Source organism: Anguilla rostrata, chromosome 9, assembly GCF_018555375.3.
Source record: "Anguilla rostrata isolate EN2019 chromosome 9, ASM1855537v3, whole genome shotgun sequence".
NCBI lineage: Eukaryota > Metazoa > Chordata > Actinopteri > Anguilliformes > Anguillidae > Anguilla > Anguilla rostrata.
This window is the reverse complement of record NC_057941.1, coordinates 50,563,313-50,580,812: the sequence shown is the minus strand read 5'-3', so window position 1 is coordinate 50,580,812 and position 17,500 is coordinate 50,563,313. Positions and strand designations below refer to the sequence as shown.

General features: G+C 48.8%; 1 protein-coding gene across 5 annotated transcripts in view; it reads left to right on the top strand.

Moving 5' to 3' along the window:
* nbeaa (neurobeachin a) overlaps window positions 1-17,500 on the top strand; it is a 174,053-nt gene that overhangs the window by 103,473 nt on the left and 53,080 nt on the right. For all 5 annotated transcript variants that reach the window (XM_064352726.1, XM_064352722.1, XM_064352721.1 and 2 more), the window contains 13 exons: window positions 4,153-4,232; window positions 5,748-5,810; window positions 6,319-6,416; window positions 7,607-7,699; window positions 8,030-8,138; window positions 8,345-8,426; window positions 9,046-9,169; window positions 10,446-10,638; window positions 12,021-13,043; window positions 13,362-13,579; window positions 14,029-14,188; window positions 15,466-15,549; window positions 16,993-17,173. In XM_064352726.1, the coding sequence (XP_064208796.1) occupies window positions 4,153-4,232; window positions 5,748-5,810; window positions 6,319-6,416; window positions 7,607-7,699; window positions 8,030-8,138; window positions 8,345-8,426; window positions 9,046-9,169; window positions 10,446-10,638; window positions 12,021-13,043; window positions 13,362-13,579; window positions 14,029-14,188; window positions 15,466-15,549; window positions 16,993-17,173 (2,508 nt within the window). The remainder of the gene's footprint in view (window positions 1-4,152; window positions 4,233-5,747; window positions 5,811-6,318; window positions 6,417-7,606; window positions 7,700-8,029; window positions 8,139-8,344; window positions 8,427-9,045; window positions 9,170-10,445; window positions 10,639-12,020; window positions 13,044-13,361; window positions 13,580-14,028; window positions 14,189-15,465; window positions 15,550-16,992; window positions 17,174-17,500) is intronic.

The following is a 17,500-nucleotide window of genomic DNA, read 5'->3' as shown; positions in this document are numbered from 1 at the left end:
TTCTGACAGCGAAAAATTGAGCCTAAACGTTCACTGCCAACGTTCACTGTCCGATGTTATCCGCATTGTCGAAGCATTGCCAGTGAACGTTAAGCGGTCTAAACTGGACAAGGGCTATACATTCTTTTTTGAGAAGTTTATATTCGGTTATGAAGGTAAGTATAACGTTAGCTCTGGTTCACCAGAAAGCTAAATAGCTAGCTTGCTAACCACATCAAGTTAGCCGAATAAAGAGATGTTTCACTTCGACATAACAAATTCTTTTCTGGAGGCGACTCCATTGTGTTTTCGTAGCGTGAAGCAACATCTGCTGTCTGTTCCTCTCGGTTGTCCCGAAAATGAATGAATAGGGAGCCTGACAACTGTGAGGAAAAGCGATTCTGTTAACATTGACGGTCAGCAGGGGAGGCAAATGCTATGTAAGTACAATGTGTTAGGCTCCACAAAATTACTTGTTATTATACCGAAGTGAAATATCTCTGAACTAAGTTTTGTACTACCGTTACTATTTTGTGACATGCTGTTTGTGCTGTACTTGTTCTAATAAATATTTATATTGCTTGTCAGATCGCCTGTGTAATGGTGTTAAGTTCACTACCGAGCTGTTTGTTTTCATCGCTGATAAAAACTACCCACACATTTTTAAATCAGCTGATATATCTTAAGTAGGCTTGTCGCGATGTCCGTCAATACATTTTGTAATTACAATTAACAACTAAAATAAACGTGCATCTGCAGTTTCAACATTGAATATCCAAATATGTGCTTGCTAACAAGGTAGCTGGCTAAAACGTAATTTGCTAATCATAACAACATATAGCTCGCTAACTGATTTTATGACATTCCAAGTTCCAGCGCACACCAAACTACGGAGGAAGAGGTCTGCATGCTATTTCGCCGAGGCTCTCAACCAGGCTTGCGTTTCCTTGCTCCTGTTTACAACCTGAGACACTTCTCCAAACCGCACAAAGAGTACAAATGAGCTGCTTAAACTCTGAATAACTCGCGATGTCGGTGTTTGAGGTGCTTGGCTAAGTTAGCTAGCTAGATGCGTTTCCTCTTTCAGTTTAAAATGAGCAAAGACAGTGTTTCCAAACGTGTTTTTGACAACGTTGTCTTGATTATATAACCAAGGGCAAAGTATTCATACACATGAATTATTATTTTTTTGTTTCTCAAAGAGTGGTAGGTCCTATGTTTGGTGGAACTATCATGGCAGGCGCACTGCCGCTAACCATCTTTGTTATGAATTGTTTTCGTGTTTTTAGCCGTTCTCAAGCAGGCCAACTCAGACTAGAGTGCGGTACGAAAATTGAAAAAACTAGAACTGTTACAATCACTAGGCCTGTTTGATTTTGATTTGTACTTTGTACTCTTTGCGCGGTTTGGAGAATTGCCTCAGGTTGTAAACAGGAGCAGGAATCGTTCGCCTGGTTGAGAGCCTCGGCGAAAAGCGTGCAGACCTCTTCCTCCGTAGTTTGGTGTGCGCTGGAGCTTGCCATTGAGCCATAACACGGTATTCTGTCGCATGCTGCAGCAAGAGTTTCTATGAAACCCTCGCTGGTTATGAGACTATTTTCTGTTTCTCTAGCTCTTTGGGCCATTCCCTGTGAAATTTGGTGCCCCTACTTGAAAGGTCCCAATGCCAAGAAAATAAGGACCCCTTAATGAAGTCCGAATTATTGCCTCATTCAAATTTTAATTATTTAACGTTTTTGTTTGCTTATCCTTGATTGTACTGTCAAATTTTACTGATGCTAATGTTAAACTTGTTTTTCTCACTCAGTAGCCCATGAAGAAAAAAAAGAAATTATTCAAAAAGTAAAAACGGCTGTCTTGTGATATGCCTGATTATAAACATTATATATTCGGATTGTTTTATATCGATGAGTTATATTCAAATTTCGGAATTGTAATTTGATTTTTATTCAGAATGATTTTAATTCGATTGAGTTATATATTCGGAAATTGTGGGAATTTATTATATATCTTAAGATGAGATATTGATTTATTATCGGTTTATTATATCCAGAATTGTAATTTATATATTCAGAATTGAAGTTATATATTCGGAAATTGAATTTATATATTCGGGAATTGTACTTATATATCCAGAATCGCAGTAGAGTAAAACGCTTTAATGAAAAAAGTTCTTAATTTTTTTAAAAACTGGGATTTTATTTGTGAATAAATAATAAACATTAACAGATAGTGGCAAGCTCTCAAATATGCTCAGGTTAAGCAAACATTTGTTTTAATATTCCAGTATTGATCTCAGTAAAACATTGTTTGAAGTATTTAATACGTATCTCACAAAACAAATTGAATTTGAAAGCGATGAAATATTAAGAGGCGGCAACGTGCATCTGCAGTGTTTCCGCGGCAACGAATAGTCTCGCACGCGGGGCGGGGGGGGATGCGGGGTGCGAAGAAAGGTTTGAGTCGGTATGGGTCGTGCCCCCTCCCTCCCAACACAGAAGCGATACCATCATTTCCTGGCATGAAACGGGTTGAATAAGAGGAAGATTGTGTCACAGAAGCGGTTGGGGTGCAGGTGGGAGTGGGGGGGTTGGGGTGGATGGTCGCATTTTTCACTCCCCCCCCCCCCCCCGTCCTTTATGCCACAGGGAGGGGATTATTTCTCTCTCTCTGCGCGGCGACGTGTCGGATAAGAGACGGGCCCTGACCTTGGGGGGCGAGGGAGGGGGGCGTGGCCTGGCTTCGATAAGATCGGTGTGCTGTGGGACGCATGTTGTCCCGCTCGCTGACAGGAATGTCAGCCAGGGCTTAGTGGGGGCATTTTCGATTTTCGCGGCTCGTTCAGCTGTTTCTGTTCCCGCTTCTCGCAGCCCGTGCACTGCAGCGGTACGTTAGCGGTTGTTTCGGTGGTTTTCGCGGGTTGCTCCTGTTGTGGGGTTGTGTGGCAGGACGCCTCTGTCGTTGTCGCTGCTGTCTCAGGTGAAAATGAACGAGGGAGAACGGAGATGAGTGGGGCATAAATTTGAGGAGCCTTTTCAGAGAACAAGCTTCCTGTTATGTCACTGAAAAAATCATCTGTGTGTGTGTGTGCGTGTGTGCGTAAGTAGGTGTGTGTGTATGAGCGTGTATGTGTGTGAAAGTGTGGGTGTGTGTGCATGTGTGTGTATGAGTGTGTGTGTGTATGTGTGTGCATGTGTAGGTCTTTTAGTGGGCGCAGGTGTGTGTTGGTGGATAAGGGCTTTTTCTTATGCCTCAAACCAATATGTGAAAAAAATTCATGTTTGGCATCAGTCTAGACACTCTAGTCTCAGTGAAGTGCGTGCATCCTGTCAGATTCTCCACGCTCCAAAAGTGCTGTTTTATTTGTGTGGCTTTTCACCGCTGGTAACGCGGCTTAGATTAGATTTCTCTCTGTTGTTGTCATGGTAATGTGTCGCGTTCTGTCAGAGAAGTAACCGCGGTTACGGCGCACTCTCCCGCGCGGCGGTTACCGTGGCGATTTGTTATGCGGTTAGCGGGAAGGAGGGCGAGTCTAATGGCGTCAGACAGAGTCTGAATTAGAGGGGTCAGGCTGGTGCGGCTCGCGGCTGATGGGGAGGGCGGGGTACTGAGTCTTCTGTGCCCTGTACATCCTGCCCAAACTGCATTTTTTGGATGCAGTTAGCAGATATTTGAGGCCTCCCCCCGCTAACCCCACCTTTTATTCCTTGTTTCGTTTTCCCATGTGACCCATGTGTCTTTTTTTTCTGAAGGGAGGGGGCGGGGTCATGGGTGATTGACAGTGTGAGGCCGAGGGCTGGTATGGTGTTGTGCCTGATGGGGGTGGGGGGCCCTGATGGGGGGGTGGGGATTCCATGCCAATGCACCTGCAGGTGACTCATTTACAGGTTCCTCATAGTGTGGCATGGGCCCCCAACCACCACCCCACCCCCACCCCCCCACACACACATACACACCCTCCACCACCCTCACCGAATAGACAGACACTCCCATAATTCCCACAGGAGCCAAATTATATTTTTGTATCGCTGTATCATAGATGCCACCCGGTGCATTATTATTAATGTGGATGGCGCTTCATTCTCAATTACCTGCCCTTGCTGCCATGTTGTTTTTTTGGGGTTTTTTTTTTTTTTTGCTGCACCTTAATTACAAGCTTGCTGTGCTTTCCAGATGGACCGCGCCCTTCGCAGAAGGAGGTCATTTCACTGCGAGCCTTCATGCTCCTCTTCCTCAAACAGCTCATCCTGAAGGTATGACATCACACCGCTCACACAGCATTATAAAATACACAAGCCGCCGTCCTTATTCGTCAATCGTTGTTTAGTTACATTTACAACAGTTACTCTTTTAAATTTGCCTCAGAGGATCAACAGGATGTTTTAGTTGAAAGGAATTCCCAGAGAACTTCAGGTTTTTTTTCCCCGCTGTGTGAATTCAATCTGATTTGAAGATATTAATAATGCGCCTGTTGAGGGTCTGTTTTTCGCCCAGGAAGGAAGTTTAACGTGAACAGGAAGCTTTCGTAATGGTGTGGCCACTCTGAAAACGCAACGCGGGACTGCTTTGTTATCTCTTATCGCCGGCGGCCGCGGCCGTGGCCGTGTTTCTGAAGTGAGATTCGGCGGCTCTGTGCGGCGTCTCTTCGGTTTGTCGCGGCGTCTCTTCCCTCACGGCTCGTTCGCCCCGCGGAGGCAGGAGACGTCGGTCGGACTCGGCGCGGCGGAGATAATGCGCTTCTAAACGCCGAGATGTAAACACACGCTTTCGGCTTCAGACGGCGTCGGGTGTCGAGTCTCACCCAGAAAAAAGCAATTACTGCTCTCCGTTCATTCTGCCCCCTGTACCTGATCAATAATGCAGAATTTGAAGGTTTCATTAAAAAGAAAAAAGAAAGAAAGAGAAAAAAAAACGGAAAAGCGCCATAGCAACGTTTTTTTCGGCTGTCGGACGCGCACACCGGCAACAACAAGCCAAGAGAGAGGGGGGAAAAGGCGAAACGCGATCAACGTGTGTGAAATAATATCTTTTCTTTCTGAGATAAAGGCGCCTGTTTCCTGAGCCTTTTCTGAAATCGCCGAAAAGCGATTGGCCACAGCAGAAACAGCAGGTGCCCGAGGAAGACGGAATTTTGACTTCACTTCACGAGACGTGCTCGCGGTCCGTTATGCGAGCCGCGAGCACGTTTCGCCCGGCGATATCCCCCTCTCTGTGACGTCCACATTTTACACAGTTCATTTTTAGAAGCCGTTGGCAGGCTCCTGCTAGTGATCGCACCCTTACGACACCCTGGAGCTCGATTAGTCAGGCAGTGTTTATTCTCGGGTTCCGGGGGCGCGTCTTGTCTATGCGCCGATTTGTTTGTTTATCCGCGCGTTGGCGTGACAGCTTAACCGTTAGCCGTAACGTAATTTGCACCCGTTGTCCCTGGACAGGTAAGGGAAGCGCATGCGTACCTCATCACGTTTTACTCCGCGTTAAAAGCATTTAACGGAATGTGGTTGCTGCCCCGTCAAGGTTGATTCCATTCTTGTTTTACCCCATTCAGGAAGCGAATATAAGGCCAGTTCCTGTACCGAAAAATGGCCTTAATATTCAGTTCCCAAAATTTCTCTCTCTTATTGGTGTCTCTTTATTGTTGTGTTTTAACAATTTCCACCAAAACGTCGCTGATATTTGAAAGAATTGGCCGAATTGAAAGGGAATTGACCCAATGCCCAGATGGTTTGCTCGACGGTTAGAACGCGGCGTTTGTTTTTTGCTCGCAGGACCGCGGTGTTAAGGAGGACGAGCTGCAGAGCATTCTGAATTACCTGCTGACCATGCACGAGGTAAGCCCCCCCCGCCCCGCCATCAGCCATCACCTCCGGGCAGTGTTCCGGCCTTGTGAGCTTCCTCTTTCATAGAGCAGAGCATGCTGGGAGTGAACGCTCCGAGGGAGGCTGTGGAGGAATATTAAATGTTTTTTTTTAACAAATCGGGTATGTTTGTGCTGGACTGTTAAACACACACAACTTGCAGCTGAGATGTAGTTCGTTGAAGTTTATGGAAGGTCTAACCAGCCCACTATGTCAGCCTCCACCAGGGACGCTTTCAAATTTATGTCCTTTTTAATATTCATTAAAAAGAGAGAGAGAATGAGAGAAAGAGTGTAGATGAAATCCAGTCGATGGAGAAGGCCATGTGAAATATTCTGCTAATGCCTCATTCACATACCCATGAGTGAGACCCATGAATGCTGCATTGTGGGAGTTCTGTGGAGCTGAAAACCGAAATGCCAGCATTAGCGTCGCTGAAAAGTGTTGTTTTAAATGAGCTTATCGCTTGCTGTGTCCGCAGGATGATAACATCCACGACGTGCTTCAGCTCCTGGTGGCTCTGATGTCAGAGCATCCCGCCTCCATGATCCCCGCCTTTGACCAGAGGAGTGGAATACGGTAAGTCTGAAGGGACAAAAAGGCAAACCCCCACCCTGCAGCACAACCACAACCACCCCCAGTACACGTTGGAAGCACTTCGGCTCTCGAAATGCTGGTAAAACGTATTTCATGTAAATATTAATAAATGTTCCTTTATAGCTGTGTTATAAACATGGAAGAACACCTGTTATAACCGCATAATAACAGAATATTACAGTTGTATGACAGGTGTCATCATAATGTTGTAATGGACACAGCAAATTTTGTGATGTGGATTCAAAAACAGGTTCAACATTTTTGTTTTATTCTGTATTATAACAGTGTTATGACATTGGTTATAAGATGTAATAAACCACCATTACTGGTTATGAGAGGGGGTTATGTCATGTGTATGACAAAACTAACAGAAATGCACAATATCTGTAAAAACTGATATCTCTTTGTGTTGTGTTAGATGTTAATTGTGGGTGATCTGCTTTGTACTGGTTGGTGTCTAAGGGTTAAAGTTTTTTCCGCATACTTGTTTGACCCAGATCTGGACTGTAGCTGTCACATGACACCTGAACTGATGATGTAAAACAGGAGGGTTCGTGGAGGGCCATGTCCGTCTCCGGATGTCATAGCAACCCCCTGCTCTTAATTAATTAGTTCAGCCGTGCCTGCGATCTGATATATCATATCTGAGTGAACGAACAATGATGTATCGAGCTAATTAGCTAATTGAGCCAGCAGGGTAATTGGTAGCAATTAAATCCTGCATACACACCCGCCCTCCAGGAACAGATTTGTCCCAAACTTGATGTGGTAGATACATTGGATTTGATTTCAGATTTAGAGCTGAAATTACCGGGCATCTTGAATAGCATCGCTTTGATTATCTGTTCAGAGGCAGATAATTGCCACAGATGTGCTTATTCCTGGCAAGTGCAGCCAAACATTATTACCATGCGTTTGTTACGGTGGATATCCAAGACGTTTTGGCATTAACTACAGCAATAAAAACAACAATAACTAAAAACGTTCATATTGTCTTGTTTTAAAAGAAGAAACGCAAATGGCAGCTGTGTGTATCTCATGACACGTTCTGTCGTGATCCTCTCTGATAATTTCAAATCAGGTATCATAAACGCGTCTGAGCTCTCTCCTGTATCTCCCCTGTGGCGGGAGTGTGATGCCAGATGGCTAATATTATCCTGTCTGTTGCGCAGGGTTATCTACAAGCTGCTGGCTTCCAAGAGCGAGAGCATCCGTGTGCAGGCGCTGAAGGTCCTGGGGTACTTCCTGAAGCACCTGGGCCACAAGTGAGTACCTCGGGCCGTGCGATGATCCGTCCAGGGAACGTCTTCTAAGAGAAAAGATCCAGAGAGAATCAGGGTACCATAGAGATCCAGAGAGATCCAGGGTACCATAGAGATCCAGAGATAACCAGGGTACCATAGATATCCAGAGAGATCCAGGGTACCATGGAGATCCAGAGAGAACCAGAGTACCATAGAGATCCAGAGATAACCAGGGTACCATAGAGATCCAGAGAGAACCAGGGATTTGGAGCATGTGATGTACGTGTGAATATCTTTGTTTTAAATGATGACTGAATCGAATGTGTAATGGGATGCCTCTGTTTTGTGCAGAAGGAAAGTGGAGATCATGCACACGCACAGCCTGTTCACCCTGCTGGGGGAAAGGCTGATGATGCACACCAGCACGGTGACGGTCACCACCTACAACACGCTGTACGAGGTACGCCCACTCCACCACCGCCCCGTTCTGCCGGTCCGCTTTACAGGGTGGAACCTGGCCTGCGGAGTACCTCACCTTTACCTGTGTGTGTGTGTGTGCATGTGTGTGTGTGTTTGTGTGTGGTGTGGTGTGTGTGTTTAAGGAGCTTTTAATGGGGATTATAGAATTGAACTGATACCTGCTGCTCATCTCATGTCCCTGTGCAGATTCTGACGGAGCAGGTGTGCACGCAGGTGGTTCACAAGCCCCACCCTGAGCCTGACTCCACCGTGAAGATCCAGAATCCCAGTACGTCTCAGATCCCATTTCCTGTCTGCTCTGTACCCACTTCCTGTCTGCTCTGATGTGTTCCTGTCTGCTTTGCAGTCTCTTCCTGTCTGCTCTGCACCCTCTTCCTGTCTGCTCTGCAGTCTCTTCCTGTCTACCCTCTTCCTGTCTGCTCTGCACCCACTTCCTGTCTGCTCTGTACCCTCTTCCTGTTCACTCTGCACCCACTTCCTGTCTGCTCTGCACCCTCTTCCTGTCTGCTCTGCAGTCTCTTCCTGTCCGCTGTGCACTGCAGAATCTCACTCCACACTGCTGTTGGTTTGAAGTGGGATTCTAAGAGCAGCTTCGCTGTCTAGCTGCCTGCGTAGACGCCAGGCCTGGTTTTTGTTTTTTTTTAGCTTTGCGCTAGCAGTTCGTGTGTGTCAGTGTGTGTGGGTGTTGATGGTTGTTTTTCTTTGTGATAACTGTCAGGGACAATGAGTGCAAGTGTTCAGGTCTATCTGCCTGTGACTTTGACTGTGACTGTGTGTGGGTGTGTGACTGGCCTTTATCTAGTGTGTAGGTGTTAGTTACTGTGAGGGCCTAAGATGAGTGATGACTGGTGACACTCTCCCTCTCCCTGCCCCCCCCCCCCCCCCAGTGATTCTGAAGGTGGTGGCCACGCTGCTGAAGAACGCCACGCCCAGTGTGGAGCTGATGGAGGTGCGGCGGCTCTTCCTGTCAGACATGATCAAGCTGTTCAGCAACAGCAGGGAGAACAGACGGTGAGAGAGCTCACATGCTCACACACACTCACTGCATGCACACACTGTACATACACACACGCACACGCACTGTACACACACACACACCCATGCATACACACACAGACACACACACACCCACACACTGTACATACACACACTCACTGTACACACACACACACCATGCACACACACACACACACACACCCCCATGTACATACACACATCACGTACACACACACACGCACCCATGTATGCACACACACACACGCCAAGAATTCAGGAGAACAAAAAAAAAATCTATACCAGATTTTTTCAGAAATACATTTAAAACTCCCCACAATTACCAGTATTCAGTATGCATTCGTAAGAGCCATTGACTGAGTATTAGTTATGCCTTCATTGTGTATTGATAATAACTTCATATTGGTTATTCATTGTGCATTGTATGAAGCACTGGTTTTGTGTTACATTTGCATGACGGTCTCGCGCCAGTTCAGTATTGATTAGATATTGATTGTGTGGCAATCATGTATCAGTTTGATGACGTATCGGTGAGACATTGATTATGCATTAGTCACACGTCACTCGTGTATTGATTATGGATTACTCATGTCAGTGCTGAGTTATTTGTCAGTAGGGCACTGATTGAGTTTTCAGTCACGTTTCAAGTATGGTGGCTGGTTTCCTCCCACAGTCCAAAGACAAGCAGGTTAGGCTAATTGGAGACTCTAAATTGTCCATAGGTATGAGTGTGTGAGTGAATGGTGTGTGTGCCCTGCGATGGTGTATTCCGAGGTGTATTCCTGCCTCTCGCCTAATGCATGCTGGGATAGCATCCAACCCTCCGTGACTCGTCAGGAGTAAGGCTGGAAACATACTTGAATTTTGTTGTGCTACATTCAAGTGAAGTGGTTGCATCCCGGGTGACATTGTTCACATACTCGTCTGCTCACTTTCTGTTAGACTGGAGGTTTAAAAGTTACCTCCACTAGGGGGCAGATCTGAGCTCCTCTTCAAACGATTCCACCATCCTTCCTGGCTTTCTAGCATCAGTCACATCACCAGGCATTAAATGTATACTGCCCCCACGGTTTATTCAGGTATTGCACCTTGCGGACGCGTAGCGTTAATTTTTAAGGACGGGCACGAAGAACGCTCTGAATGACCGCAGGATACGCATGGCGGCCATCTTGTGCGTGCGTTCGCATAATTTAAATCAAGTGTATTTCCAGCCTGTGCGGGTTATAAAATGGATGGACGGGTTGTGCTGACCGTGCTCGTCCCTCCGGCGCAGGTGTCTTCTGCAGTGCTCCGTGTGGCAGGACTGGATGTTCTCTCTGGGCTACATCAACCCCAAGAGCCCGGAGGAGCAGAAGATCGCCGAGATGGTCTACAACATCTTCCGCATCCTGCTCTACCACGCCATCAAGTACGAGTGGGGCGGCTGGCGCGTGTGGGTGGACACGCTCTCCATCGCGCACTCCAAGGTGGGGAACGCCGCCCCCTGCTGGTCGGGAGGGAGCGTGAGTGAATGGGCTGTCTGGTCTGGTATATTTTAATAAGCACTGTTCTGATGAATGGATGGGCTTTATGGTCTGGTATTGAACCCGGATGACAGCAGTGCCAGCAACCCCTCTGGCTGATACACAGTTGGTTGTAGCAGAGAAGGGAGGGCTCCCCACTTGCATGAAGCACCTCGAAATCTGTCGAGTGCTCGTGGGTGTTCTGGGTTGGTGTTTTAAGAGCGGCTGGCTAATGTGTTTCTCATTTCATTTGAGTGTTCTCAGAGTCATGCAGCATATTCATTGATTAAAAAATGAAAGGGTTAATCATTTGAGCACGAATAGTTCCGGTTGAGAAGGTCTGTGGGCGCATTGAATGTAATAGGCCCGTGGGAGTGCTCTTTTGGTTTGAGTCGTTTAGCCAGTGGACACTTTTCTCACGTCTAATAATAAGCTGTTTGATTTCCTCCATCCGTCTCCTGCCGGTTTTAATATTTGACGGATCTTTCGCGGAGCCCCCTAGAGTAACGTGCTGGTATTTCTTAATGCGCGTTGATTGATTGATCTTATTACAAAGTACAGCTGCAGTCAGCACCGCAGGAGAGCGAAACATCTCTTTGGTGTCATCGCAATGCGTAAACTTTTAAAGACGCTGCTCGCTTGGCTTTGACAGTCCAGACTCATGGCGCAATGATAGAGCGAAGACTGCAGTGTACCGAATAACTGCCTCATCATTAATTCAGAACATAGATTTGTGAGATATCTGTGTGTGAGAGAGAGAGTGTTTAATTTAGCATCGGTTTGGAATGGAATTAAACTGTTGCAGCCGCATAACAGTCACACTCTGTTTGTGAGAAACTGACAGCACGCAATTTTTAAATAAACACACGTCAGCGGTTATTTGAGGGAATGTGCATTATTTTTTTTTTACTGTTTTGGCAATACGCACTGCTGCGCTGTCAGTTTCAACCCTCAGATTTAAGTCCGGTGGCTAACGTGCTAATTCAAGGCTACCCGAGTCTGTTGCTGTAGAGCGACCGTCCTGTAGGTTTTCCCTCCGACCCCAGCAAAGCACACCTCATTCAACAGCTACAGTGGAGCTGGCACTGAGCTGCTTATTAGTAGAATCAGGAGTGGCAAATTAGGGTTGAAATGAAAATTTTCAGGACGGTAGATCTCCTGGAGCAGGGTTGGGCAGCCCTGAATTAGCACGTTAGCCGCCAACAACTGCTGTGTTGTGAGTTTCAACCTGCAGATTTGAGGCTTGAAAGTCACAACACAGCAGTTCGTCTTGCCAAAATAGTCAAAAATAAGCTTGAGGAGCATCCTGAACTTTGGACCCCTGTTCCCCCCCCACACACACACAGGTGACCTACGAGGCCCACAAGGAGTACCTGGCCAAGATGTATGAGGAGTACCAGCGGCAGGAGGAGGAGAACATCAAGAAGGGGAAGAAGGGTTCGGTGAGCACCATCTCCGGGCTCTCCGCCCAGGCCCCGCCCCCCGTCGTGAACGGCGCCATGGAGATCCGCGAGGCGGACGACGGCTCGCAGACGCAGACGCCCGAGAGCGAGGCGGACTACCCCGAGAGCGGGGACCCCCGAAACCTGCTGGTGGAGACCAAGGCCGCGGAGGAGGCGGGGGGCGCGGGAGGGGCGGGGCAGGCCACCACCCCCGGGGTGCGGGTGGAGGTGCACGACCTGCTGGTGGACATCAAGGCGGAGAAGGTGGAGGCCACCGAGGTGAAGCTGGACGACCTGGACCTGTCGCCGGAGACGCTGGTGGTGGGTGTGGGTGTGGGGGTGGGGGTGGGGGTGGGGGTCCAGGAGAACGGGCCCCTGGTGGGCGTGGACTCCCTCCTGGACAACGTGTACTGCGCCGCCGTGGAGAAGCTGAGCGCCGACGTGGGCGTGGGCATCGGCGTCGTCAACGGCGACGGCGGCCTGGCCCCCAAGGGCACCCCGGAGGACGGGGACCTGGGCCCGCTCATCACCCTGGCCGACGAGAAGGACAGCGTCCCCAGCAACAACGGCTTCCTGTTCAGCAAGGTGGCGACCGGCGAGCCGCTGGTCCACACCAGCGCCAGCGACGACCTCAGCCTGCTGGCCCACATGACCACGGGCGGGGCCGACCTGGCTCCGCCCCCGACCCCGCCCCCGCCGGGCTCCGGCGGCACGCTGGAGGAGGACGGCGGCTTCGGGCTGCAGAGCCCGCTGGCGGACATCGGCGACGTCGACATGGTCGCCCGGGGTGCCGAGATCGGCGATGGCGACCCCTCGGTCGGCAGGACGGGGGGCGGAGATGCAGCCAGCACCGCCTCCGACACCGAGCGCTCTGACGACGGCAAGGACAGGGAGATGAAGAAGATCCAGACCACAGCCACCACTCAGGTACTGTACCGCCCTCTCAGTGGCAGGTCCACAGGGGGTCCACAGGACCCACCTTAACCCCCTCACTCACCCCAAACTGATCAATTGTGTTCAGAGGGTATGAACAAAATTCTAAGGGTGAAAGTGTGATATTTCTGAACTAATAGTGCCCCTCGATTGACAGTTCTTCTCACGGCTGTGAAGACCCCATACTAATAACTTTATAATGCTGTTATTATGGTTATTAACCCTAGTAGATCTTTTAGTAGATCTTTTGCAGTGTATTTCCATGTATGCGGGTCACGGCTGTATCGGTGAGCTCGGTGCCGCCCCCTGCAGGCCCTCCACGGCCGCACGGCCAGCCAGCTGGAGCGGGACCTGCGGGTGGACCTGGGCTTCCGCGGCATGCCCATGACGGAGGAGCAGCGGCGGCAGTTCAGCCCGGGCCCGCGCACCACCATGTTCCGCATCCCGGAGTTCAAGTGGTCCGCCATGCACCAGCGGCTGCTGACCGACCTGCTCTTCGCCCTGGAGACCGACGTGCACGTCTGGCGCAGGTCAGAGCCGCCGCAAGGTCGGCCTAACGGCCCGCGTCGCGGTGATGTACCGGCTAGCGCGCCGCGGCAGCCCCGGCGGCGGGCGTGCGGCTTCTGAGCCAAACTCAGAGTGGCGCACCCATAAATCCGCCGGTGCGTTTCACTCCGGTAATAAAATCAGGATTTATTCCCTGTACCTGTGTCTGGGTCACAGAAGGTATTTGTTGGAGGTAAACTAATATATTTGTCAACATATGTAGATATACGCACAGAAGCACACACACACGTATTAAGGTCGTTCAAGGTCAACACAAAGCCTATAATTTTGCCTCAATATTGCTCCACGGTGCTTGTATAATGTCATGCCTGAGTGTGTGCCTGAGACTCGGGGTTGTCTGAGGTGTCTGTTGAGCTGTTTTTTTTTCTTCTATTTTACACTCTGCCCCCCCTACCCCCCACCCCCACTGCAGCCATTCCACCAAGTCCGTGATGGACTTTGTGAACAGCAACGAGAACATCATTTTCGTCCACAACACCATCCATCTCATTTCCCAGATGGTTGACAACATCATCATCGCCTGCGGAGGGATCCTGCCCCTGCTGTCCGCCGCCACCTCCCCCTCTGTAAGTGTGCGCCTGCTGCCCTCTGGTGGCGCGGCTGAGTCACTGCGTCCCAGAGCACGGAAAGAGAGCACGGGAGGGGGGTGGGAGCGTGGCATGGCTGTTTCTTGTTTAGCTGGGGGGCGGGGTGGGGGGGGGGGGTGGTGTTGCCAAAGCTGGTCCTGGGGAGCCGTAGAGCCTGCGGTTTTCATCGTTACTCAACAGTTAATTAACAGATTAAAAAGCAGTCAATTGCACAGTTAACTCACTCAGCATCCCGGTTTCTTGACTGGTTGCTGATTCCGCAGTGAACTCAAGCAAAGCTTTCGACTCTCCAGGATGAGGGCTGGGGTCCATTTTGCTAACCAGTATGTGCATCAGTGCTCGGCTTTGTAAAGCTACTCGTCGATAACTCAAGGCTGTGCTAATTTCTCTGGCTGCTGGTGTGTTGTAGTTTGCTCGTCATCAAATTGCTTTCTCTCTGACATCAGTTAACAAATGTGAGAAGTCAGTCGGTGTTAGTCCGCTTATGTTGTGTTGCTTGAAACGGCGGCCATGTTTGGTTTTAATCATATTTTTTTTCTGTCCTGTCACGTTCTGTTCTGTGCCTCTGTCTGTTTTTTCTGTGTTGCATGTCCAGAGCTCTAAGGTTAGTACAAATACTAAGTTTCAGTCTCTTTATTTTTCCTTTCTGACATCATATGCCCTGTTTGTATAATTGGCATGTGCAAAAATAAACTTGGATGCTTCTTTGATATTGATAATTATTTACCTTCCAGGACGTGTACTTGTACTTTGTTCTGGTGTTATGAATTGAGCCCCAATTCTGTAGCAGACATTTTTGGCAATACACACGTATACATAATATTTTTTTACGTGTATTTGTATGTATGCATCACAGTTTGGCATTGGTGTTTAGGTATGGGTCAAGCAACACATTTTACTGGTCAAAGTAGAATTGGTAGAACAGGAAGCCGAGATATATGTGTTTTGAGGACCTGGGGTCTGCTTGACAAAGCTACTGAACTGTGAACGAGGTCTTAGGATCCCTTAAATGAGTGGAGCTGTTTATATGCTTGAACCAGTCCTAATGTTTTGTTGTTGAGAACTGGCTTTCGATTGGTTAATACCAGTAAGTGATTGATTGCACACTGGAAGCTTCACCCATTATGGAGTTCAGTAAACCCCACTCGGGTACTGTGGTGAGCTCTGGAGTGTGTGTGTGTGTGTGTGTGCGGGCGCGCGCGCGTGTGTGTGTGTGTATCTCCTGACGTGTAAGGCTGTCTCCCTCTCTATTGCCATGAAAGAAGGATGGCAGCGCTAGCTCCCAAAAGCTGTCAAAATCCGGAGAGGTCGCCCCAGGGTCTGGGGGCGCTGGCCTGGGGGCCGAGGTGGGTAGCTGCTGGGATGGGGTACACACCCCTGCCCCCCCCCCCCACTCCCCGAAATAACCAGCGTACTTACCCTGTTTCTGCCCCTGTCTCTGCCCCCCTCCACACTGTCTCTGCCCCCACAACACAGTCTCCCCCCCCTCCACACTGTCTCCGCCCCCCACAACACAGTCTCCTCCCCCTCCACACTGTCTCCGCCCCCCACAACACAGTCTCCTCCCCCACCACACTGTCTCCGCCCCCACAAAACAGTCTCCTCCCCCACCAAACCGTCCCCTCCCCCACCAGTCTCTGTTGTGACGTAGCAAAGCTCATTCCCTACACCTGTAATGGGGAACAAAGCAGATGGCAGCCGTGTGGTCTATCTGCTTTTAAACGTGTTTGTTTCACAAGTTCAGAACATAGGTGTTTGTGTGTGTGTGAGAGAAATTAAATTCATGAGTAGAAAAATGCCTATGGTGTTGTAAGAGGAAACTCCAACCTCATGCTTGGTTCATATCCAGTTAATAAAGCTCAGAATGTATTTTCCTTGCCAGGGTGAGTTACGCATGCATCTGTATGATCCACTTGTGCAGCTGGACATGAACAGAAGCAGCTCTAATCAAACGCCTTGCTGTGGGGCACAGCGGCAGTGTAGGGCTTTGGGATTTGAACCTGCAACTATTCCTGATAGAAAATTCATCAGGAAAACCTATTTAAGTGCTGTAGCATTGGCTGGCTGGATTAACTGACTGTTTCTTCTTTGTTGTAATAGTCTGGGCATTTCCCATTGGATTTGTGCTGTAATGGAGTGCTGCCCTTTGGCTGTGTTGAGAATTCTGAATGTCTCTCATTGGCCGTGTCGAATAATAACACTTAATAACACTTTTCCATTAGTAGTGAGTAATTTGAGTGTTTCCTGTTGGCTGTGTGGAATAGCTGAGTGTTTTTAATCGGTTATGTGGAATAGCTGAGTGTGTCTCATTGGATTTATGGAATAGCTGAGTGTTTCTCATTGGTTGTGTGGAATAGGTGAGTGTTTCTCATTGGTTGTGTAGAGCAATTGAGTGTTTCTCATTGGCTGTGTGGAATAGCTGAATATTTCTCATTGGCTGGGTGGAATAGCTGAGTGTTTCTAATTGGTTGTGTGGAAAAGCTGAGTGTGTCTCATTGGATTTATGGAATAGCTGAGTGTTTATCATTGGTTGTGTGGAATAGCTGAGTGTTTCTCACTGGTTGTGTGGAAAAGCTGAGTGTTTCTCTTTGGCTGGGTGGAAAAGCTGAGTGTTTATCATTAGTTGTGTACAGTAATGGAGTGTTTCTCATTGGCTGTGTGGAGCAATTGAGTGTGTAGTGCAATGGAGTGTTTCTCATTGGCTGTGTGGAATAGCTGAATATTTCTCATTGGCTGTGTGGAATAGCTGAGTGTTTCTCATTGGTTGTTTCCTGTGTGTCCGGGTCCAGACGGAGCTGGAGAACATCGAGGCGACGCAGGGCATGTCCTCGGAGACGGCGGTGACCTTCCTGAGCCGCCTGATGGCCATGGTGGACGTGCTGGTGTTCGCCAGCTCCCTCAACTTCAGCGAGATCGAGGCCGAGAAGAACATGTCCTCCGGGGGCCTGATGCGCCAGTGCCTGAGACTGGGTGAGCGTGTGTGAGTGTGTGTGTGTGTGTGTGTGTGAGTGTGTGTGTGTGTGAGAGAGAGAGTGTGTGTGAGAGTGTGTGTGAGTGTGAGAGCGTGTGTGTGTGTGTGTGTGTGTGTGTGTGTGTGTGTGTGTGTGAGGGGAGTGTGTGTGAGAGTGTGTATGAGAGAGTGAGTGTGTGTGTGAGAGTAGGTGTGTGTGTGTGTGTGTGTGTGTGAGAGTGTGTGTGTGAGAGAGAGAGAGTAGATGTGTGTGTGTGTGGGGGGTATGTGTGAGAGAAGAGAGAGTGTGTGTGCACGTGCGTGTGTGTGTTTGTCTGAGAGTGTGT